Genomic DNA, 23,993 nt, shown 5'->3' on the forward strand with positions numbered 1-23,993 from the left:
CAGCCACCACTTAATCCTTTCTGACAGTAAACTTATCTAGTCTATTTAAACTTTCAGTGCTTCCTCCAGCCTACATCTGTGTAACAAGCTGTTGGTAGTTTTACTTATTATTTTTTTAAAACACGCTCGCTCTTTTGTTTCAAATACCCTTATTTGGAAAGCAGCAGGGAGCGCGAGGAAGGATGTGAGATGTGTGTATCGCGCACAAGTCCAAAGAGCAGGAAACCCAGAGTCCCCCGCGCACGGGGTTCGAGTCGTCTGGACTACGTAGCACACATCGAAAACAACTTCAAAGAGCTGGGTGCATCTGTAGGTGCTGGGCTGTATTTGCTTTGTACAGGAAGATTGTTATATTTAAGGTGCATGGCTGTGGGGATTGTGTCTTTAATCAATGCAGAGCTTTCTGTTGTCCTAAAGGCGTTATTTTTGTTTTTGTAGTTCTGTGTTTAATGCTGTCTCATTCTGGACTAATACCTATGAAACGTCTTGCTCTACTATCATTATTATTTCCTGTAATCTTGAACACACAGATCAGAAAAACTCCAATTGCCAGTATTGATCAAAAACACCAGTTATTTTTCATAGTTTCCTTTTCCATATTTTTTTCTAGAAAAAAAGAAGCAGCAAAACCCCTACCATTCTCACCAAAAGCTTGGGTTGAAATACGCCTTTCTGCTTAAAAGGAACAGTCTAAGGAATGAAGTCTATAAAGGGAAACTGAGGCATGGCAGTGTTAACAGATTTGCTCTCCTTCTGCGCAGCAAACGGGGAAACTGGAATAGGACTCAGTAACTGGGAGACCAGCGTGCTTCACACCTAAAAGCCGAGAGTCATAACTCCAAGACTCTGTAAGGTAACACGTTAGATCCCACTGGCCTCTTACAGCTGGGAACAAAACCCTGAAGTCCTGCCTTTGTCTCATCCCTCTGCTCCAAAACAGCAGACAGCAATCCTCACCACCAAGAATGGTATTTGGTAGCGCGTCTTTCCACACTAGCCTTTTGACCGTTTCCTCTTTTCCTAATTAAAATCAAAACCACTAAAAAGGAGACACCAACATTTCACTAAGAAATGAGATCATGCAAGACGCACTCTTGTCTAGGTTTGGACACTGCATTTTGAGAAAGGCATGGAGCACCTGGAAGAAATCCAAGAGGAGTGCCATGAAAATCAGCAGCTGTCTACAAAGATTACCTGCAAGGGAAGAGGAAAGAACTGGGTTTGTTTAGTCTTGAGAAAACAGATGAGATCTGGTAATAGATGTCCACTGAACCTTAAGCCCAGGATAACAGCAGTTAGAAAATCCATTTTGACTGACAGCTGGTGAGGACAACAGGTTGGAAAAGGGAAGACTTTTTCTTTCCTAGGACTGTATGAAAAATCTAGGTAGAAAGTATTGCTTGAGCTCAAGGGAAAATATTCCAGTGCTCCTTTGGGAACGTTGCCAACGTACATATTGCAGATACTGCCACCAGCCGAAAGTGCATTGGGCTGCCAGAGAGCCTATGTTGTTCCATGACTAGTAGACAACCCCAAATCACTGAAATCAGTTGTTATCAGCCACAGAAGCCTGCATTAGGATATCCAGAAAGAAAACACTCTTCTATTTAGCTCTGTGGATAACTAATTGAAAGCTTTCTGCTCTGCAGCAGAACATCGCAGACAGCAGAAGAGCTTCTCTCAGAGCAGGATTTGCCAGGAAGCACCCAACCGACCAGCCCCTGCAGACGCCAGAACCTGAGGCTGTCCTGGGTGAGAGATCACAGCAGCCAGAAGAGGCTGACAGCAGCAGAGCTGAACGTAACAGGCTGGGCATTGCTGAGGGGTCACGATGACGACTCCGTGTCTTGTCTCCACTTCCTCAGACCCTTTGTGATTACAGGGAACAGAAAGGGGCATGCAGCAATCCTCACTACAAGGAACTAAGAAAGTAAGTGGTTTTCCTTTGGGGAATGTTTAGAGGAGATACTTTATTATAAATCTCCATCTCAAGGAAACTATTGTGATTTTTCTGAAAAGAAGTCTCTGCTGGACTGCTCATGAAAGTTATTTACAGGACTGGGTGCAGACTACACCACTCACACAGGCAAGTGGCTTCTTCACAGAGATGGGATGAACTTTCCTCCCTATACCTGCTAATACAGCGCACTGCTATTGTGTTCCCTGGTTTCCCTTGTCTTTCAAGGACGAGCAACGTAATTGATAGCAGACAAGTAGCTGGACGCCAGTTTTAAAGCGTGCTGAACGCAGGACGGTTCCTGGAGGAAGTCACAGCCCTTCACGTTCCTGTAGATCAAGACAGCCACAAACAGCCCAGTGCTGAACGTGCAGAGTGCAACACACAGCAGTTAAGTAGATGTACAAATAAACACTCAAAAGAGACAGACAGGAGCGCAAGTCTTCCTTTCCTTAGAGGCCGCTTTGAGGTTAGGCAGTTAACACAGAGCTGAACTTGCTTTTAGATTTTCTTTAAAGGCTAAGCCTAGGCAAGCGTAACCACCACTGTGCCCTCTAGCGGGACTCCTCTCGTGTTGAAAGCACAGCTCTCCTCTTCTATTGGGTCATAGCCTTCCACTAATTCACTCGCACAATATATGCAAAATTTGGTTAGCTCATTCTGAAAAATAATTAACTGTTAGAAAAGAGGCACTACTAGGATATTAAACATTAGAAAGATCAGCCGCAGCACTTGAACAACCATTACTTGAATTTTAACACGAATTTGTCCCACGAATGCTGAAGATGCTTCTGACAGGGTATTTCTGAGTGTTTGCTCTTGCGGAAGGAGAAATACTAGAAATCAGTTATATGCTGATTCGAGGGTTAATCGGAGACAAAGCCATCACTTGAAACGTTACAGAAAGCACAAGCAGCTGAACCGTTGCCACAGAGTAAACAAATCCAAAGTCCGTATGTTTCTTGCAGCGCTTGCCCGTGCAGGCAGTTGGTATTTTGAATATGTTTTTCCTCTGTTGAATATCCTCTAATCTAATCTGCTGCGCACAGTGCTGTCACAGGGGCTTTGCTAGAGCTAGCTCTCACTAGCGAGAGCTGTAGATTGGCAACTCAAGGAGACCAGGGTCCTCAGAGGAACGGGCAGAGACAAGACCTTAGTTTGAGGCCTTCTAAAGGATCTCTCAGCGGCAGGAGCAGAGGCTTACCCGCCCATGGGAGTGAGCCAAAACTAGGTCATTTCTCTAGTCAGCAGCAGCACATGACACCTGACCTGTCTCGGCATGTCAAACAGGTAAGCAGGAGCACCGGCTCTAACTGTGCAAGTCTGATCTTATGATTTTGATGACATGTGAGGACAGGCTAATATGAAGTCCATTTTCAAGGCAGCAGTTTGGATGAAAATAGACCAAAATCAATAGTGCTCTGTATAGCATTATATATATAAATATATAATATATGGAATCATAACAACAGTCGATATATAGATTTTATTTTGTTAATCCTATGTTCTCAGCATTTCAAAGCACAAGGGCTTTGGCCTTTCAGGAGTTAGCCCAGATTCAGGAGTGCTGCTGGAGCAGATATGTGGGGCAGACCAAAGAAATAACATGTTTATGCCATTACATCGTAAACTTATGTACCATTCCTTTGGATACAGCAGGACTACAGAACGAGTTTTACATGATAATGACTCCCCCTTCTCCCCCCATAGCTAGCTATGATCAAAGATGCTGCCAATCTAAATCAATTATTCTGTTAAATAAGTAGTTCACGTGTCCTGTATAGGGCCGTTGTCTTGCCAGGTTTTTGCGACAGCATCCAAGCGGCAGAGTTACTACAACAGATTTTTCCGCTAAAGAGATTTGAGTGTTTCATTACTGCCAAAAATTCTAAGAAGATGGAATTTGTCACTGAAAAACAGAGATTCCATTTTCACACACAAATAAATTTGTTTGCAAATTTTGGCTTTCGCTGAAAGGACCCAACTTTCCCCTCTAAGTTTGAGTCTGCTGTGGCTTGGTGGCAGAGACCACACCAACAAGAAGTCTTTTACCACTTTTTTCCCAACAGCTAAGATATTTTCATACAAAGTGCTCTGGTAGTAGATTGTTTCATCACCAATTTATGTTTTGGCAGATGTAAATATACTTGTGAAATACAGATACACATTGTTTTTCTATTGAACACCCATATCAAAGAAGTAATGCAACAACTATCCAAACCACTGGTTTTTACTTTGGTATACTGAAAGCTTTCTAGGGTTTGCAGACTACCTTCCTTGAGCCCCTAGAGTAAGTCAGAAAAGCTAGCCTGGTTTTAGGCAGCATACACTGCTTTACAATGGCACGCACCCAATCAGAAAGTTTAAGGGATCCACAAAACGGTGTTAAAAAGAAACAAAACCATGCCTTAAACTACATGCCCGGAATCAGCTATGAAAAGTTAACTGTATGTAAGTGTCCACAGATAACATTGACCTAGTAACATTTAAAATGAACACACAAGAAGCTGCACAGAAGAACGATTCAGGAACTACAGCAGCATTAAGGGTGATGAGCAACAACCACCCTGGGACAAATCAAAGGCTCCTCGAGCCCAGCACTCCAGCTCTAATATCCCAGCAGCCACTGGCTGATGCCTGCAGAAACTGCATAGGAAACAGGACAGACACACAGCACGCCTTCCTTTTTAGGATACACACATTCAAACAAGCTGAAAAAGATAAAATACACAAACTCAAAACAGGCATCTAGTCTAAAGAATGTGGGATAAGAATACAACAATACAAAAATATTATTCACTTGGTTTATTTTGTACATCAGTTTTATAAGTTATTCCCATGAGAATGAGATCTGCTGTGAAAGTGATCGCAGAAAAAGCACTAGGCAGGTGGTAAGTGAAGTTATTTTGTTCATAATCAAACGGTCACAGCTGTTCATGGGAGAGAAAGGAACATCACAGCCTGTTGCAGAATCTGTACTGGGCATTACAAGCTCACATCAAAGCAAGGTCTCAGCAGAAGGACGGCTCCAAAACACTCAGTCCAGCAAAAAATTTCCTACAATAAACACAAAACAGTAAATAAGCAATACTTCCTGCAAAGTGCTATAGCAGCCAACACTAAGAATAGATTTCAAAAGCCTCAGAGAAATTTCTGTTATAGAACCTGATAGAGGAACTACCAGAATGCAGGCACACAGATTTTTAAGTCTCTTTAGAAAGAGTTATAATTGCCACAGAAACGTCTTCTTTCTCTACTCCTGTACGTGAACATGCTCCTTCGAGATCATTTATGCACAATGACACATCAATGCTCCTCTTTGGTAACATAAGCTGTGGTCTCAGGAATATATGCACATACCTACTACTGGCTAAGACTTTTTTTTTTTTAATTATGTAGTAAGGATTTTTATTTTTAAGTTAAGTTGCTTCTACATAACTTGAGAGCTTTTCCACTGACTTGCCCATAAACATCCACAGTCACCTCAGACACCATCATTGCAACTGACTTTGAAGAAAAGTTTCTTTCATAATTTAGTTACACCAAGGAACAGGGAGGAATCGCCTAGCCACAAAACTAGTCACGAGTTTGAAGGCATTCTAGCTAAGACTAGAATGTAAATGGATCTGCTGGAACTCCCAAATTACCACAGGAGACTTTTGATTTGAAATGATTTCTCAAGAATCACACTACACTGTTAAAAAAAAAAAAGTCAATAGCTTACAAAATAATCACTTCAAAAATAAACATATTACTAATACTTTGTCCTTCTGATACTCTGTTAAGCCCTGTGTAAAAATAATAAAAAACCCACAGAATAATCACATTTTGCAGACCAACAATTTGATTCTGTTCTGGCAAAACAGCCACATTAACTGTCACAGCCACACAACTCTACTTGATCTAGACAGATGCACACACAAGACTTACCATTAGGGGGAAGCTCAGTCTTCTTTTTTAAACTTGCCACCGATGTAGGGAACATACTGAAGGACTAGTTTCCAGTCCGTGAACCATATTAGACCTGTCCCAGCTACGCCACCCCACGTAACAAGGGTGGGAGTCCTAAAGAACAGAGACACACGCAGGTAAACACCGCCAAGTCTTCCCCGCTGAAGGTTTGGAAACGCTCATCGCTCAGACATCTGGGAAAGTCATTTCATTGCTCAGACATCTGGGAAAGTCGTTTCATTTAAGAAAGAAGCCAGGCAAAAAGCTTGGAAGCATCTCGTATCAGCAGGGAGTATTCAGTCCCAGGGCAGCTAAAGTGTTACACAGCAAATGGTGGAAAACGGTGGTAGTTAAAGGGGCCGCTGTCAAGTTGGGAGAGACGCATTTGTTCGCTGTCCTACTTTTACGGCCCAGCTCCCCTTACTCGCACCTGCAGCTGCTTTCTGCCTCTGTCCCCTGCACGAGTGGCGCCGCGACGGGCATTTAACCCCCGAGCAGCGACCGAGCGGCGCGGCCACGCCGCCACCGGCCTCGCCGCCCCTCGGAGCCAGCTGCAGGGCGGCCGGGCCCGGCCCTGACCGACCCCGCGCACCGGCCCACGGCCCTCACAGACCCCGCAGCCCGGGGCGCCGCGGCCCACCGGGCCCAGCCTGACCCAAGCCCATCGCAGGGCCCCCCCGCGCCCCCAGGGCCGGCGGGGGAGCCCCGGGCCCGCGCGGTGCCGGCACCGGGGCCCGGCCGGGCCTCACCAGTTCTGCAGCAGCTGGACGTAGCGCGGCCCCACCAGCTTGCTCAGCATCCCGCTCCGCCGCCCTCAAAGTCACCCGCTCTGCGCATGCGCGCGCCGCCGCCCAGGCCCCCAGCGGCCGCGGGCTGCCCGCGGCGCTGCCTGAGCAAAACCGCGTTGCCGTGGTAACGCCCCCGCGCCCGCCCCCCCCCCCCCCCCCCCCGCCTGCCCGGCGGCCATCACGGGCCTAGCCCCGTCCCCCCACACCCGGGGCCGCAGTGCGTCCTCCCCTAGGGCTACATCCAGCCCTGACCCGGTCCCCGTGCTGGAGGGGGGACACTGGGGCTGGCCCTGTCCCCACGCCAGAGCGGGGACACAAGCCCCGAGGAGACTGGCCCTGTCCCCATGCCAAACCACGGACACAGGGTGGGCCTGGTCACCATGCCCTGGTGGGGACATGAGCCCTGAGAGGGCTGTCCCTGTCCCCAGGCTGGAGAGGGGACACGAGCCCCAGGGACTGGCCCTGTCCCCACGCCGGAGCGGGGCCACCTCTCGCGTTCAGTGCCACCTTTCCAGAGCGTTCCCCCAGGACCCACCAGTGCCCCCATTGCTGCCCCTCCAGCTTCCAAGGAGAACTTTGAGCCAGATTTTTTCGGAAGAGGACCCTAAATCTGCCCCATAAAGTCCCCAGACAGCACTCAACGCCAGCTTGGCCTCTCGCTACTCTCCAGGTCCAAGAAAGTCCAGGGAGAGACATTAGAGCCTGATGCCTTCGCACACCTGAGATCTGGGGCTAGATCACCAAAGACCCTTCCCGTGCTTCCCTAAGTTAGCTTTAAATAAGGGTGTCCGGAGTGACGCACTAGCAGCCAGCACCGTCCCTGCACGGCGCTCGGGCAGGCTCGTTTCGGGGTAAGAGCCCGCGTTCACCAAGTCGGATCTGTTGCAAATTCCCAGCCCCTGTTTTTCCTCACCCGGACACAGAATAGCTATCTCACCAGCTCTTTGTGTGACTAAACGCCGCATGTTATCGTAACGGTTTGATTCTCCTCTGCCCAGATACCAGCAGGGCGCCGCGGGTCGCCGAACCATGCAGACTTCTGGGTTCGTCTCCGCTGCTGCTTCCCCGCTGCCCACGCGCCAGCTGGCTCAGGAGGAAGTCGGAGCGGGAGCTTCGGGCCTGCCGTTCCCGCAGGAAACCGGTGCCCCTGCCACGGCCACCACGGTACCGCCAGCCCGGAGGGGGACAGAGCCTGGGGAACAGTCTCTGCACAGGCCGGGGGGCTCAATTATTTTTTTACCTCTTTGTCTCTTGGAGTCACGCGAACACGGGGGAGTTGTGGCTTTTGCTTTGCATTGAAAGTTTCCTAGATGCCAGAAAGCCCCACCCCATAACAAATGCAAAATAAAACCCAGAAGGCAATGAAAAACAGCTCAGCGTTTATTATCTTCAGAAAAGCCTTGGGGTTTTCAAGGCAGTTTGGGGGGATTTCCTACTGCATTACCACAGTCTAGGCAGACAGAGAAAAATCCAATAATACTATCAATTTCCTGGTGAAAAGAAAACAAAGGGGATATTAGCAGCTTATCTTTTCAATAAATTTTGCTGTCATCTGCAGGTCAAGCACAGCACAGTTTGACATCTCCTCTGGCCCCATACTGCCGTACATCTTGCTCTTTTTCTGGAGAAACTCCTCTTAGCTTTTAGGAGGCCAGTGTCGTTCACACTGTGGCAGGGACGGTCCCATGCAGAGCTACACCCCAAAGCTTAACTCCTGAAGCTGAGCTGCCACCGAAGGTGGTGGTCGCTTACTTCTCCTGGTGGCTTCAATGGCAGAGTGGCCATTTAAGATCCTGAAGCAGAAAAGAGACGGCAGCAAGGCTGGTTGTCCAGCGCTGCTTTAGGGACACCATAATAAAGAGCAAAACCCTGTTCTGGGCTTGAAATAAATTTAACCATTGGAACAAGCGATCTGCAGCTCTTCAGGCCACCAGAGCACCACCAGGGCTGCCCTTGCCCCCTAGACTTGCCTGCTTTACCTTCAGCCTGGTGCATCGCTGAGCATCTGTCTTCCAAGCTTCAGCCTTGCTGCTAAGCACGATTTTCTCTCAGGTCTTGACCTGGTACAACCTTGCTTTCTTGATCCTCACCCTTCTGTATCTTGGCAGTGGTGTATGGCTCCCCTCCTCACCCCTGATTCCAGCCTGGCCTGGCCTGGCAGCCCACATCTCAATCACATCTCTCAATACCCGAAATATTTGGTATCTTGCAAGCAGCTTGGCGCATCTGGACCTGGCCTTGCTTTGGGCCAACTCAGGGGAGAAAAGCAAATAGGTCCAGCACAGGCTCTGGCCACACATCAATGCAACTCCCTGTGCTGAATCAGCTCTTCTATGGGAGACCATGCTGGGAACGACCCCCGCGGGGTGGGAGTGAAGGTGGAGAAGATGAGGCGAAGCCCATCAGCCCCGAGGAGCAGAGGCAGAATTAGGAGGGCCATCGTTCGATTCCCTCGGCACGGCTCCCTGGGGGAGAGCACTGCGCCGCCTCGAACACAGCTCGCTGGCTGCTGAGGAAAGGGCAGCCAGGGCTTAATGAAATTTAACTAACTACTCTAAGAGTCACCGCTGAGTTAATTTGAACTCTTTTTCCTGCCCGGGCCCATGTGGACAAGCCCCGAGATGGAGCAGCATGGCAGCAGCCCACAGAGCGAGGAGGGCATCTTTGGGGCAGCATCTTCTCCTGGAAGCCCGGGCAGCAGGACAGGGCTGGGGTGCTGGCGGGTGCAGCGGCCACAGCTCTGCTCGGCTTCCCCCAAAGGCAGTCGCTAATGCGAAGAGCAAGCTGGGGGCGGAGGGCTGAACCGACCACTGAAACCACAAAGGTCAAAGCTGTGATGATTTGGGGAAATACCTGCTGTCAGAGGGGCCGCACACGGGGGAGCTCCCTGCGAAGCTGGGGGGCAGGAGGTGGGCAGAGCCCGGGCGAGCCGCCTGCCTGGGGGGCCATGGCCACCGCCACCCCCTCAGCAGAGGGGGACGGAGGGAGAGTGAACCAAGGCTGGGCTCTCTCCTAGCACAGCATCCAGCCCGCTCCTGCAGGATTAAGCCCTCCTAAACGCTCGGCCACGCTGTCTCTCCCCACGGCCAGTCCATGCCGGGCTCCTGGACTGGATCACGGGGTGGGTGCGTTTCAGCTGACCCCCAGCTCGCACCCGGCCGGTGCCGCCCTACCCGGGTGCTCCCCAGGGCAGGGCAGAGGCGGGGAAGGGGACGCCTGTGCCTCCTCCCAGCCCAGCAGGCGCTGCTTTCCCAGCAAAATTCCCAGCAAAACGAGGCCGAGACCTCTGCTCCGCGGGGAGCCTGCCGCCCGCGCGCTGCCCCCCAGGAAAGCCCTCGCCGCTGCGACGACAGCCCAGAGGGGCAGCGAAAACCATCGGCCACAGCGAAGCCAAGGAGAAAGACGTGCCACCGCCTGAGCGAGGCTTTTGCGATTGCTGCTGTGGAAGATGCCCAGACGCCACGGTGAGGGGCGGGACGAAGGGGACAGCGGTGCCCGGAGCACAGGGAGCGAGAGAGGGAGTGGACAGCGTCCCCAAACCTGTCTTGTCTTCTCTTCTTTCTTTTTTTTTTAGTACAAGGTAAAACCTTTATTACAACTTTTCATTCATAGGTATACAACATCTGAAAGACAGATATGGGGAAAAAAAAGTAATATTGTTATAAAATGTCACATTTATTGCTACATTACTGTTATATACAGGACAGTTCTCAAAATCTACTTTAAAAAAGTTAGGATTATTTAAAAATTCCAAATAATCCAGCCAGCTGTTTTGACACTTGTATAAAATTATTTAAAAAAATGAAAACAATTCATATCTTGAGGCACTCGGAAACACAATTTTATCCCCCAATTGTGATTCATTTCAAAGAACAACGCATTTCCCCACCCCCAAATACTTTATTTTTTTATTTTTTTGCTGGGTTAGGCATATATATATATATATTTACTATATATATAGTTCAAAACTATAATGTGTATCTGATTTAAGAACAAGGATTTCAGCCACTTAAGTACATCTGGATTTACAGGTAGGCAGCATAAACATCAAAAGCAAGGACCATTTTTTTAAAGGCCAAAAAAACCCCCAAACAAACAAAAAAAACCCCAAACCTTCTACAGGGTTAAAAATAAACAACTTCCACAGGCATGTCCCCTCCGCTCGCTCGCCCGCCCCCCCCGTCCTACAAAAATATATAGAAAGAGCGACCGAGTTGAACGCTTCGTTTGCTAAACTTGCTGGAGTCCCCCGAAAACGCCGCTTCCCGCAGACGGCGAGATGAAGCGCGTCGGGGGGGCACCCGGCTCACCAGGCGCCTTTCTCGGCCCCCTCTCCCGACAGATTAAATACGAATGGCCGAAGGGCACGTGGGTTGCCGGCGGCTCCTTCCCTCCCCGCGAGCCCCAGCGTTTCGCGCTCTGCTCAAAAGCTTTGAGGGGATTTGGGCAGATCCGGCACCCGGAGCGGGAGCCGCCGCGGGAGCTGCCGGGGTCCTGGTGCCAGGGCTCGGAGATGCTTCGTGGCAAAAGGTGCCCGGGACGCCCCGTTTGCTAGCGCTGCCTCCGCCACCGTGTCGCCCCGCTCTGCTCTCCCGGCACCGGTGGCTGCAACGTGCCTGGTTTGAACAGCGCAAGAAGGAGTTTTATCCCCTCTCCTCCCAGCACGGCGGCTGCTGGCTGGACCAGGGTCGGTACTGCAAGACGCGATGCAAAAGCGGAACAAATACTGATGCGCAGCCCCAAAGCAGCGCTGCCTCCTGCCCCCGAGGATGGGACTCAAGTTTTAGCAGAGAGGAGCCCTGCGGCCAGCAGCAGCCTCCTAACTAGACACCGTCTCCATGCCCGGCTCATGCGAGCGTCCCGCAGACAACACGGAGCAAAGGAAACGCGGCTCGAACCTCTGCGGAGCGCTGGGGCTCGCCGAGCCGGGCCCGGAGCTGCAGTGAGACGGGCGCTGAGGGCAGCGGCGGAGCATCCGTCTCCCAGAGCATCTGTCTCCCAAACGCTCCCACGTCCACCCCGGCGGACGGGCAGCGCCGGGCAGCTGGCGGTATGGCTTTGCCCTTGTGCAAAGAAACCTGCGCGTGAAGGGACGCGAGCTGGACCCCGAGGACATGGGGGCACAGAGGAGGGAGGAAAACACACCTTCAGGCTCGAGATGGTTGAAGAAACATCAAACCAAGCGCGGGCTCAGGCGTTACAGCCTGCAGAGCCAGCAGCAACGGGGTGGGATGCAGCTCCTCCTTCAGAGGGTCCCGGGGAGATGGTGCGAGAGGAAGGATGCTGGCGGGGAGCAGCCGAGCACCGAGCAGAAGGCACAGCAGGGTGAAGCGTGCACGGAAGAACCCTCGGACCAGGTCTTGCCGCCGCCACTGCAGCATCCAGCTCCTGCAACACGGGTTGGAGGTGGTGCTGCTGCAGCTTCACCCGTCACTCAACTTCCCCGGCTCCGGTGCACAGGTCTTGACATGTTATTTGAGCTGCTGGGAAGTGAGGCTGGACCCTGAGAGCAGCAGGGAGCAGGGACTCGGCAGTCAGGGACAAGAGCAGAGGGAAGGGGCAGGCATGGGATCTGGAGGGCCACGGGGGAGAGGAGAGAGGGTTGCATAGGATTTAACAGGGCGAACACCTTGTGCAAGCTCGGCGTATGGAAAGCGCATCTTCCTATTGCTGGTGCAGAGCAGGAACGGGGGAAATCTGGTGGCCACAGCTCGCTCCAGGTCAGCCAGCGCAGCACCTCGGGGGCTCACGGCTTTCCTGGTCCTGCCTGCACTGCCGGCCTTCCTCTCCCAGATTTTGGGAAAGCTTTGCTTCACCTCCCCACTCTCAGCTCCTTCCTAAAACCCCAGGCACCTGCAGCACTTGCTGAACCCGGAGCTGCCAAGTTTGCCAGCATGGCGCACAGCGAGGCCTGCAAGAGGACCAGGGGCTCCACTGGGACTTAAACCGGCTGCTACCTCGTGGGAGCAAAACCTTGGGGGTGCAGGGGATGGGGAACGGGCGGTTTTGAAAGCCCCCCGTTTCTCAAGGCTCCCGTCACCTCTCTGCCTGCCGAGAGGAGGATGTGACGCACCGCCAGCGAGGACGTGGGGCCCCGAGGACCACGCGCGAGACGCAGGGGACCTTTGGGAGAGGCTTCTGCACTGAACCTGAAATTGCAGACTCCCGGGGAAATCCCAGCTCGTTTCTGCCCTTGCTCAACCGCGGCTCCTCCGCAGCATCGCTGCCGGGCGCCCGGCGCAACACGCTCTAGGAAACCGGCTCGTTGCCGCCGTACCGACCGGGGGGAAAAGCCCTCCACTGAGGTCGCAGCTGGGGAGGTTTCACTCGCGCTTCTGCATTTCTCAGCTGGGGAGGGCAGAAACCCCTGTCGCGAAGCGGCCGCGCTCCCGGCCCCAGAGCGACGGGAGCAAAGACCGCGCAGGGAAGGGGGAGCGCCGTCGCCCTGCCGCGGGATGCACGGGGCTGGACCTGCTCCGCGTGCCGCGAGCCAGCGGCAGCAGCAGCCACCTCCCGGCAGCCCCGTCAGGGCCCCGAATCCTGCAAACTGGCTGCCTACAACTGCTCCGGCCCCAGCTCCCAGGCTGCAGCTCAGCTCGGCCACGAGCGACCCAGCCACCCCGGTCCCGTCCCTCCTGCCGACGCACCGCCTTAGGACACCGGAGCGAGCTGGAAAACCAGGGGAGCAGAGCAGCCTGAGGAGATCTTGGCAAAGAGCCGGAGCTGAGCTCCAGCCAGGCAGCCGCTTGGCTGGGAATACGTCCGACTGGCGGGTCACAGGCCGGGAGCGCGTGCCAAGCCAGGGCTCGCTGGCATTTCCCTGCCCGGGGCACGCTGGCAGCGGCTGCGGGGTTGGGAGCAGCAGCAGGCAGACTGCCACCACCTCCCGCCGGTGCCGAGCGCAGGCGGCATTAGACCGTAAAGGTGCCGTCTCGGGGAGGCTGCAGCTGTTTTGCTTAGGGGCGAAAGCTGGTGGAGGTGAAAACAGGCAGCAAGAACTAAAATCTGCAGTTTTTACTGTTAGCAAACTGGATTCCAGACACTCCCCGGCCCCGGCGGCATGCACAGCGCCCTGGCACGATGGAGGGGGACGCCTGAGAAGGCAGTAAATACAAGGTCCCATGGGCTGGGGCGAGCTGGAAGCTCCTCTTGAAACCTGCTGGCTGCCTGTCCCCAGATTCATCTGCAGCCTCTTGTCCCCAGAAAAAACACTCCTCGAGGCAGTGTTGGGTGAGGGGCACGAGCACTTCAGTGCTGTCCCTGCCGAGAAAAGTCACCTCCACATCCGGATGACTCCCAACCCCATTGCACACGAACCGGCCCATCGCGGCAGCACACCGGGGACCGAAAAACCGGGATGCAACTCGGCTATCGCAGCCTGGGAAGACAGACGGCAAGAGAAACGCAGCCCAGCCGAGCAGTCGCATGCGCCTGCCTGGACCAAGCCCTCGGCACAACTCCGAACCGTCCCCAGCGTCGCTCCTGCAGAGCTGGTCCTTTGGGGTTGGATGGGCAGGAGGAGAAGCGATTTGGGGAGAAATGTGATCTGTAAGATTGCACCACCGAACGCCAGAAGAAAGCACGGGGCCGCGACAATCCTCACCCTCCGTGATAACCCAGCAGGCAGCTCTCGCTGGGCAGCGCACGCACCACGGCAGAGCCTTCTCCACCCAGCAGACCTAAGCGGGTTTCATTGCAACAGGGCGCTACGCTCGGTTTTAGAAAAGCCAAAGCTGCCCAAAGCCATTTTTCCTTGCCACTCTCTGCAATTGCTCCCTAAGCTCCCGCATAGCGGAGATGCCAGCTAGTCTGCGGCAGGACCCGACTGCACAGCGAGCCCGACCGCATGCCAGGGAGCACCCAGCGCTGCCGTGCGCCGTCCAGGCTCCCACATCACCCCGTCCTGCTGGAGGAACCAAAATCTCTCCCAAACCCTGGCACCAAATGTTTGTGCTTAAGGATCAACTGCCAGACTTGCATCCAACGTCACACTCCGCGGCTGCCCAGATACACGGGCTGGGATTTCATGCTTTGCCAACACTTTTGCTATTAACAGGAGAACAACACCTAAATCGCCTAAATACAGATGAAAACCCCCATCTCTGCTACAATGCCTGGCAGTTTAAGGATGATGGGAAAGGCCTTGCCTTACCAAGAGCACCCCTTTGCCTGCATGCAAAGTACCGGCCAGCACTGGGAGGGGATGAAGGAGTTTAACAAAATTTTGATCAAATCATAAATCTCTTCAAATTTTCAATTTTGTTCAAAGTTTCTGGATTTTTATAGGATTTTTCTGGGCTACAGTATCTTTTCTTTAAATCCATCTGAACTTGGCCACCTCCTCAAATTCTCGCTGCAGAACCACAGTGGTGGGGAAGCACTTTTTAACCTTTTGGCATGGTTTCAAGCTTGCCAAGGTTGGGACGTTGCTCCCCCCTTCCCCGGTCCCCCCGGGAGGAGGACGTGGGCCGGGGGCAGCGGAAAGCCCAGGGCAGCGAGAGCCATCCCAGCCCCAGCGCAGCCTCGCCGACAGTGCAGGAACGCTCGCGGGATGAAACAACCCCGTTCAGACCGCACGAGGCAGCGAACGACTCCTCCTTTCTAGCCTGGAGCCCAGATCAGGATGGTTTGAGCGCCTGGACCTGGCTTGCAGGCTACCGAAGGGCACTGCCCCATCCCTGCGGGTTTCATCGTCCCAAACTGAACTTGCTGGAGTGGCCGACGCTCAAGGCAAGCCAGGACGCTCCAGCAGGACCTGGCTCTTGCTACAAGGCAGCTGCCCGACGGACGAGGCTGTCACACGCGGCCAAAACCCTTATCCATCTCACGCTGCCCGATGCTTAAGCAGGCGGAAGAACCCAAGGGAGGAAAGAGCGTCATTACCAATGAGTTAATTAGGCTGAAACACGTCTGTTGACACAGGCGAGCAGAAATCGCGTCGCAGGACTGTGGGGACGCAGCGACCTTTCCCGGGACTCGCGCTGGCGGCTGCTGGGCTGCCGGGTCTCCCGCGCGCAGAAGCGATGGCCGGAGCAGCGGCTGCGGGCAGAAAAAGCCAGGAGCACCCGACACCTCCAGAGCCACAGCAGGACCTCGCGGGGTCTGGGGACAGGGAGAGGCTCTCCCGTCCTGTAACCGGCTCCTGAATGTTTCCAGCAAGCTTTGTTGGAGCTTGAAGCAGAGCTACGAGCAAAGAGGAGCGCCAGGAGGTTACGCCAAAGCCTACAGGTGCTAGGAAATGCCAAGGGGCCTAATCCTGCTCGCCGGCCCTTTGCTGGGGCTCCCGAGCCTACGGCAGTCCCCGTCCCCGCGTCCCCTCCAGGCCAGCCCCAGCACGCGGTGGTCCCATGAGACCCCGCCGGCAGAGCCGGGCAGCGGCCGGCCCCGTCCGAAAGCGCGACAGTCGCCGCCGAGACGGGGTTTCAGCTGCCTCCCGGGAGCCGAGCCCGGCCGCCGACTGGGCACAACACGTTTTGGAAGCCGTTTCGGAGAAGGGGAAGGAGAAGGAAGAAAACAAAACCGAAATCGGGGCGGACGCATCCCCGTTGCAAACCGCAGGACGGGCGCCGGAGCTCAGTGCCGCCCCGCCGAGCACCTCGGCGGGCTGCCGGCAGGGTCTTCCTCCCGAGGAAGGCAGGTCCTCAGCCAGCCGGGCAACCGGGAGCTGGCTGGAGCGACGCCGGGAAGCCCTCGGAGAGACGGGAATGTCGGCCGCGCTCGGCTTCCAGGAGCATCTCGCTGGGAGAGGGTGCTTGCCTGCCTCGCCGATGCAGCGGAGCCCGCGTGCGGGTGCCAGCAGCCGGGTCCCCCAGCGTCCCCACGGCTCCGCGGGAAGAAGGGCGGCGTGCTGCGGTGGCCTCCGAGGACACTTTGGAGATGCGACGGTGCGTGAAGTCGAGGCATAAAATGCTTCCGACTCGCCGCTTCCGAACGCCGGGAAGAAGCCGCGCGGAGCTGGCGGGATGGCAGCATGCACGCAAGCCGGCCGGCCCCGCTGCTCCCCGTCCCGCCGCCCGGGCCGGGCTCCGCGCTCGCTGCCCGCAGCGGGTCCGTCCGCTCCGAGGTCGCCGGGCTCCGTCTGCCGCCGTTGCTCCGGCTGCCTCTTCTCCATCCCTCCAGCTTTGTTCGGTCTCTTTGTTCAGCTCGCTCTGCCCCGGGGGCGCGTGGGCAAGGGGCGCTTTGCTCCCACCTGGGTTCCCTCTCGCAGCCGCGTTGCTTCTTCGCTCACCCCAAAGCGCCCCGAGTCCCTCGTTCCTCTTCCGCCGGCGGTGGCTCGTCCTGCCGACGTGGCCACGCTCAGCCCTGGCGTGCTGCTCCGGCGCCGGCCGCGCTCCGCCTCGCCTCCCGCGCGGGACCCCGGCTGCCGGGATCCGCCGGGAGCGGCTCCATGGACCTCGGATGCGGCCCGGCAGGGAAGCGGCCGCGGCGCCGCCCAGGGATGCTGCTCTAACTTGCTTTGCTGTTTAACTTCCTTTTCCCAAATCAGAAGTGGCCAAAGCAAAGAGATGGTGAATTCAGCACATGAGTTTGTTTGTTTGTTTTTATAATGGAAGGTACAAGCCAGGCGAGGAAAAATATCCCCTCGCCGTGGCTACATTCGCTTTTAGTGGCTTTCAGAGCCGAATCTGAGAATTCCTCTCTTTATATCCAGTCTCTCTTAATACAATTTTAATATTCTGGTTGATCCTAAAGATGCAACGTTAACTATAGAAACAGCAGCAGAAAAGCGGGGGGTACAAGACATTTTTTTTATACAAAAAAAATTCTTTTCGTTGCTTACAAAACATATGCAAAAGAAGCTAAAAAAACCAAAAGGCATTGCTATTTGTTCTACATAAAAAATCTCATAACTAATGTTCTTTTTTTTTAAAAAAGAAATATTAAGCTTAGGCACAATTTTGCTGCTGGCTGCTTGTGAACAAGCCAAGAGAACACGCCACCCCCTCCTAACTGAGTGATATGTATTGACTGTTCCGCACTTTATACTTAAGGCAATTTTTTTTTGTTTTTGTTTCGTTTTCGACAAAGTGTTTTTTCCACCCCTTACGTCATGCCAGGATCCGTCCACGTGTGTCAGTATTAGCAGTACTAAAGTTTATGGTTCGAGAAGGTCGTGGGTCACACCGAGGGTTTTCTTCCTACAGATCTCTGTGTCCGGAGGAACGAAACGACCTGCGAAGAAACCAAACGCGCAGGCGTCAAAGCGAGGGAAACCCAACGGGAGCGAAGCCCCGCAGAGCCCGCGTCCGCCGCGGCCTCGGGGGAAATTTCTCCTTCTGCGTCGCTCTGTGGCGTGTCCGGGACCTGTGCCCTTCCCTCCTGGAGGGCAGGGGCCACCGGGCCGGGGAGGCACTGGTTTCCAGTAGCCAACTGGGGCAGGGCTGGGGACGTGCGGGGCTGAGCCAAGCTCGCCCCAGGCGGGGAGACGACGGGACCCTCCGTCCCAGCTGCGGGGCTGCACCGTCCCCGCGGGGCAGAGGCTCTGGGCGTCCACGGCTTGGCCTGCCCGAAAGCCACTGGCCTGGGGACGGGGCTGAGCTGTCCCGGGGGGAAAGAGAGACTTGGGGACGAAATAACCCAGCCGACGGTTGACACGCAACTGAACTGCATGAGCGAGTCGCTTAATAAAGAGCAAGTTAAGGATGCCTGATTCGCGCGTCGGGCATGCGGCAGGGCGCCGGGAGCACGGGACAGAGGACGGTACCTTTACATGTGTCCGACAGGGTTGTGACCATCTCCTAGACCAGGATGTGAAGCTGAAAGTGTCATCTGGGGATCTCCTACCACTCCGGACACTTTCTCCTCTTCCCGACGCTTCAAGCAGGCGGCTTTAGGGTTCAGATTGCGCTCTAGGCCAAAAAGAGCAAGGGAGGGAGGGAGCTCAGTGCGTGCGACGGCCCCGCGCGCAGCAGCAGCATCGCAAAGAGAGAGCGAGGACAGTCCCAGGACAGACACACGGTACCATGCGAGGAGGCAACCTCAGTGCAAGCTGCTCTTTGCCGGCCGCTCCTTGAGGTGGCTGCGGAAACTTTGCCGGACCCCTGCCAGAGCGAAACCCCCTGCCCGGCTGCAACACCATGCCAATTTAAACACGTGCTCGCTTAAAGAAACCCCCCGACGGCCTCAGCCAGCTCTCGGGAGGCGAGGACTGAATTTTCCAAAGCTGCTTAACGGGACGCGGGTGCCAAAATTCCCGTTAAGCCCCGCAGGAAAGGGACGGGGAGGGTTCGCGTCCACCCCGGGCCGGGGGCTTTGGAAAGCTCAGCCTAAGGCGCGTCGTGACGCCGCTGGCGATGCAACCGCGCAGCACGCGACAAAAGCAGGAGTTACAACAGAGATGCCCGCGCCCGCAGAGGTCCGGGGGGGAGAGAAAAGCCCCGAAAGGCTCCTGCCAGCTGTTACCATACCTCGTACTTGCTGCTCCAGGCCCAGAATGACCTGCACCGCTTGCTGTAGGATGATCAGTTTGGTCTGTGCTTTGTCCGTTTTTAAGTGCATCTGACACATGCGTCCCAGTTCTTTAAAGGCCTCGTTAATGTCCCGCACGCGCACCCTCTCCCTGGCGTTATTGGCCATTCTCCTCTCCCGGTCCCTCAGATCTTTGTCCTCCAGTGACAAGGCCTCGTCTGTACTGCTGGGTTCATAGCACCACAGGGATTAGTCAGGGGGGTGGGACGGACACGGGGGCCGTTAGTTGCCGTGCTGGTAGTGCTCCTGGCGTCCACTGGAATCGGCCCAAGCGGCCTCGCTTTGCAAAGCCAATCGCGGCGGGCGCGGCGGCACGGCCCGCTTTCCGCGGCGGCACTGCCCGGGGGGGCTGCTCGGCGCCGCCGCGAGCCACGCTAAGGTGCTGCCAGCACGGGGCCGGGGCGGCCGGAGGGGTGCCGGCCGGAGCGGGAGCGGCTCCCGGCCCCCTCGCTCCGAGAGCTTCTCCCCCAATGCAAAATTTCGCCTTCGTTTTCGGCCGAAACTCCAAAGTTTGGAGGTGCTCAGCCACGAGCGTTGGGGTTTTCCCCCCCCCGCCATGGACAGACGTTTTCGTTTTGGCAGAGAGCCAATGCCTCCTTGGAAGATTTTGTTCAAAAATCCAATCTGCAGCAAAATCGTCCCCAGGGAAATGGTTCGCCGGGTCCCACCGGGCGGCCCGACACCCTCTTGCAGGTGCGGACGCGGCAGCGGGGACGGGAGCCCGGCGTCCCAGCTGCAGCTGGGAGTCAGCCCCAGACACCGAAACTCAATCCAGGTCTTTCAATGGAGCCAAAAAAGGAAAAAAAGTCTGGAAAGGGGTTTCCTGGGTGTCACCTGGGCTGTGCGTGGCCTCCACCGCCGTCACATCCCGAGGGGGCCCGAGCGGCAGGAGGGGGGAAGGCAGAGCCGTGCTGGCAGCATCTTAACCCGTGGCGTAGCCTGCAGCCCGGCCCCTCCGCACCCCCAATTTACTGCACGGACGACCTTCTCCCCCAGAGCAAAAATTCTCCTAGGCAAGACCCCTATCTGAGGAGGGTCCTCGGTGAGACCTCACGCTCGGACAGACCGTGGCCTGCGGCTCAGGGGAACCGCGCGGGTCAAGCCTTCACCCAAGAGGGGCCGCAGAAGCGAAGCCGTCCTGGGGTCGGGAGCCTCCGGTTGGTGCCCGACCGTGCAGAGGGGAAGCGAGGGCTCCCCGGGTGAGCCTGCGCGGGCCGGAGGGTTGTGCACGGTCCCTACCTGCATCCTTTCCATGCTGCCCTGTCCCTGCCTGCATCCTCTCTGTGGTGCCCTATCCCTGCCTGCATCCTCTCCATGCTGCCCTATTCCTGCCTGCATCCTCTCTGTGGTGCCCTATCCCTGCCTGCATCCTCTCCTGGCCGCCCTGTCCCTGCCTGCATCCTCTCCTGGCTGCCCTGTCCCTGCCTGCATCCTCTCCTGGCCGCCCTGTCCTTGCCTGCGTGGCTCCTTGTCGCTCCGTGTGCCCCAGCGCTGCACCGCGACCCTCTCTGCGGCATGTCGGGGATGCCCCGGCCGGGAAAGGTGACGCCGCCTTCCCGGCACCCCGAACCCGCTCACGCTCTCGCCTGGGCAGGAACCCGGCTTGCTCCTGCCGTCTGCTCCGCGCGAACCCTGGCAGCCACCATTCCTGGCTGGATGGAGCCGGTGCTGCTGGAGGCAGCCAGAGGCAACCAGGTTTGCACGGCAAAGCCAGTCCCTGGGATTACAAGGCACGCGGTGCCTCGGCCGCTTTGAGCCCTGCTCAGAGGGGGCACAGACCTGCCTGCCTGCCCCCTTGCAACACCCCCAAGCTGCTCCTTTCCCTTCGCACCTCGTTAGCTGCGTGGCGGCGATTAGCAGCCCGGCTCAGCGCTCGGCAGACCTCTGCAAAGCGGCCGAAGACGCCGCCGGAGTGACGCCCTAGCTCCCTGCGCTAACGTCCGCCGGCAGCGGCCCACGGGCTCAGCTTGCTGCCCCGGGCAGGGTTTAAAAAGGGACAAGCGTGGGAGACCAAAGTGAACACGGTGCCAACTCTGCCTAGCCCCTGCCCTCCCGCCGCCCTTCGGCTCCTGCCTTGGTGAGCAAGCAGCAAGTACAAGGTAGAGAGTGGGACCACCGAGAGGTCACGGCTGGGGACTGTCTGTAGGAGATCAGAAAGAACAGAACCGAAAAATAAAAATCCAAAATAAAAAAAATAAAAGGAAGGGGAAATTAAAAAAGAGACAGGAAAAAATATACATGTTATGAAAGGCAAAAAATTACAAACTGAAGAGAGGCACAAAGGACTCCAACATCAATGCAACAGCAGAGGCCAGCAGAGAGGAGCACAGCCAGGCACAAACCACGGACCCGCGTTACAACAGCCTCTGCAGAGAGAAAGGGGGTTAACCTGCCCCGGACAGCCCTGCCGAGCGGGGGGAGCATGCACTGCGGGTTACGGCAACGAAGCAGCCAAGTCCTCCGCGGCTCGGAGCGGGAAGCGAAGCCCTCCGCGTCCCCGCCGACCGATCCGAGAGGCGCTTGGCCGGGGGAGCGTGCGGCAGACGCGACGGGCTCGTGCGCGGGCACGGGACGGGAGCAAGCCTGCCCCGGCGAGGGGCTCGAGGCCACCCGCTCTGCTCCGCGTCCCCGAGCCCCGCGAGGGAGGTGCGGCACTGCCGTGTTTCGCTGGAGACCGGCGAGCCCCGGGGAGAGCAGACACCCCGCGCCGAGCGCAGGCGTGGAGGAAAGGGGCAGCTCTCGCTGCTGCGCGGAGGGACGGGCACGGGCTGCCTCGCCAAGGCAGCAGCCCTCGGGGGGACGTCGGAGCTGGGTCCCCCTCTACGAAATTGCTTTTTTTTGCTGGCCAAACGGCCGAGCGAAACGCCGGGCAGCGGGACAGCCAGAGCAGCCCGCGCGCGAAGGGCTCCCGGGAGAGGCTCGGGGCGCGGGTGCCCCTGCGGGGACCGGCATGCAGCACACGCGGTAGCAGGGGGAACAAAAAGAGAACAGCAGGAATGCAAAAAAGGAAAAAAAAAAGAAAAAGAAAAAAAAAAAAGGACATTAACAGCCTTGGGACCCCAAGGCCACAGGGGAGAGAGACAGTGCAAGGCACCACAGCACATGTCACAGGAGACAGACAGACAGACAGCCCCGTGCCGATCAGATACGTAAAATATCACCACTCCGGGACCCTCACTGACCTCTAACTTGTTGCTCCAGGTTCAGTATGACTGATACGGCCTGGTGTAGGATTAGCAGTTTGGTCTGCGGTTTTTCGCTGTTTAGGTGGAGTTGGCACATGCGTCCGAGCTCTTTAAAGGCCTCGTTGATGTCACGGACCCGCAGGCGCTCACGGGCATTATTGGCGACCCTCCTTTCTCTCTCTCTCTCGGCTTTTTGCTCTGGGGGAAGAAGATCGTCCTCCTCATCCTCATCTTGACTAATGGTTTAAAATAAGAACGAGACAGGGACATTCCTCGCGTGCACTCTCAGCACTGGTCAACTCACAGCAAAGAAACACACGTGCGGGCACCGAGACGCCGAGCCGCGGGCAGGGCCTCGCTGAGCCGGGGCGCTGCGCCCTGCCATGAGGCCACCCGGTCCCACGCGCCGCGTCCCGCTGCCCCGCGCTCGCACACGGGGACATGCAGGGACGCAATTTAGGCTCTTCTTCTTCTTGTTTTTTTTTAAAGAACAAAGAAACCACAAAACCATGAATACGGCCTGAGCCGGTCCTCAGGAGATGCCCCGGTGGCCAGGAGAAGGTGTGGGAGAGAGCAAAGCGCCAGCAAACGCTGCTGCGTGCTATCATTTCGGGAGGACACAGCCCTGTGCCACCAGGACAGGACCCGGCTGCTCCCTGGTGTCACGGCATCGCCCCAGCGAGGTCTCGGCGAGGTTGCCAGCAAGCTCGTGCGCCGGGAGGGCTCTACCTGATCCGCTGCCACATAGCTGGCTGGATGTGACAGAGGATGCAGGAGCCCCAAAGCGGAGAGCAGACACAATTTGAGGCGGGCCACCGCCTGCCAGGTCCCGTGGCACCCCTCCGTCCGCGCCAGGCGGGCCGCGGGGGAGGCTGGCGGGGCCGGATCCCAGCCCCAACGCCCCCAGACCGGTAACAGAGTAAGTGAAGGGAGAGACCTGTTCAAAGAGCACCTTGTTCTGTTCCGGGAGGGTTTCAGCTCCTTCTTCTCCTCTTCTGAGTTATCAGCCACCGAGGTGTTCTCCTCGTCCTCCTTCTCTTCCCTCTTTATTTCGCTGGTTCCCGAGGAGACGCTGCTTCGCCCCAGCCCCCCCGACAAGCCTGCCGAGGAAACAGAGCCGCACGCGGCGGTTGGAGGGGTCCAACACGCAGGCAGGTCCCTTGGGCCCTGCTGCATCTCCAGCCCCACCAACCCGGGCATCCGAGACGCCGCAGCGCAGAGGCTGCCAGCGCCGGGGTTTGGTCCCCATCGGCTGGAGAAAGCTACAGGATCCGTAGGCCCAAGGAGAGCTGCTGCAGCAAGGATCACACCAGGGAGATCCCAAAGCATCGCTGCAGTCGCTGCCTGGCACTGGGTGGAGGGGATGGTGCTGAGCCAGCTGGGACCAAATCCCTTTGTACAGGCAACTCACTCATCTAGACCCATGGCCCCGAGGGCAGCGCGAAACCTTGTGTTTCTGGACTTCTCCGGCTACCTCGCTAAAAGCAGCCGTGCCGCGGAGCGTGTGGCTCTGGCCAACAAGGGCCACCTTGAGAACGGACCCGTCCCGCATCGCCGAGGCGGCCAGCTCTGCCCTGCCAGTTCATCTCCCCCCACCTCTGGTGTCCTCCCGAGTCAGAGCCCAACTTCCCTCCCAGCAGAGAA

General features: G+C 56.2%; 1 protein-coding gene and 1 non-coding gene across 14 annotated transcripts in view; both read right to left on the minus strand.

The window, feature by feature from the left end:
* Positions 1-4,747: 4,747 nt before the first annotated feature.
* LOC112989816 (uncharacterized) lies at positions 4,748-6,761 on the minus strand. The gene is made up of 3 exons (XR_010385074.1): positions 6,658-6,761; positions 5,888-6,022; positions 4,748-5,014 (listed from the first exon to the last, which is right to left on the minus strand). It is a non-coding gene; the product is annotated as an uncharacterized LOC112989816 (transcript).
* Positions 6,762-10,350: 3,589 nt separating this feature from the next.
* The window catches only part of TCF3 (transcription factor 3), an 80,160-nt gene continuing 66,517 nt past the window's right edge, over positions 10,351-23,993 (minus strand). For 4 of the 13 annotated variants that reach the window (XM_064497193.1, XM_064497194.1, XM_064497191.1 and 1 more), the window contains exons 17-20: positions 23,287-23,449; positions 22,347-22,585; positions 18,401-18,545; positions 10,351-17,868 (exon numbers count right to left, since the gene is read on the minus strand). In XM_064497193.1, coding sequence (XP_064353263.1) covers positions 18,403-18,545; positions 22,347-22,585; positions 23,287-23,449 — 545 coding nt within the window. In that variant the 3' untranslated portion in view covers positions 10,351-17,868; positions 18,401-18,402. Of the gene's footprint in view, positions 17,869-18,400; positions 18,546-19,103; positions 19,331-22,346; positions 22,586-23,286; positions 23,450-23,993 lie in introns of those variants that run through there. The other 9 variants (XM_064497203.1, XM_064497198.1, XM_064497201.1 and 6 more) reach the window with 6 other exon arrangements.

Source organism: Dromaius novaehollandiae, chromosome 25, assembly GCF_036370855.1.
Source record: "Dromaius novaehollandiae isolate bDroNov1 chromosome 25, bDroNov1.hap1, whole genome shotgun sequence".
NCBI lineage: Eukaryota > Metazoa > Chordata > Aves > Casuariiformes > Dromaiidae > Dromaius > Dromaius novaehollandiae.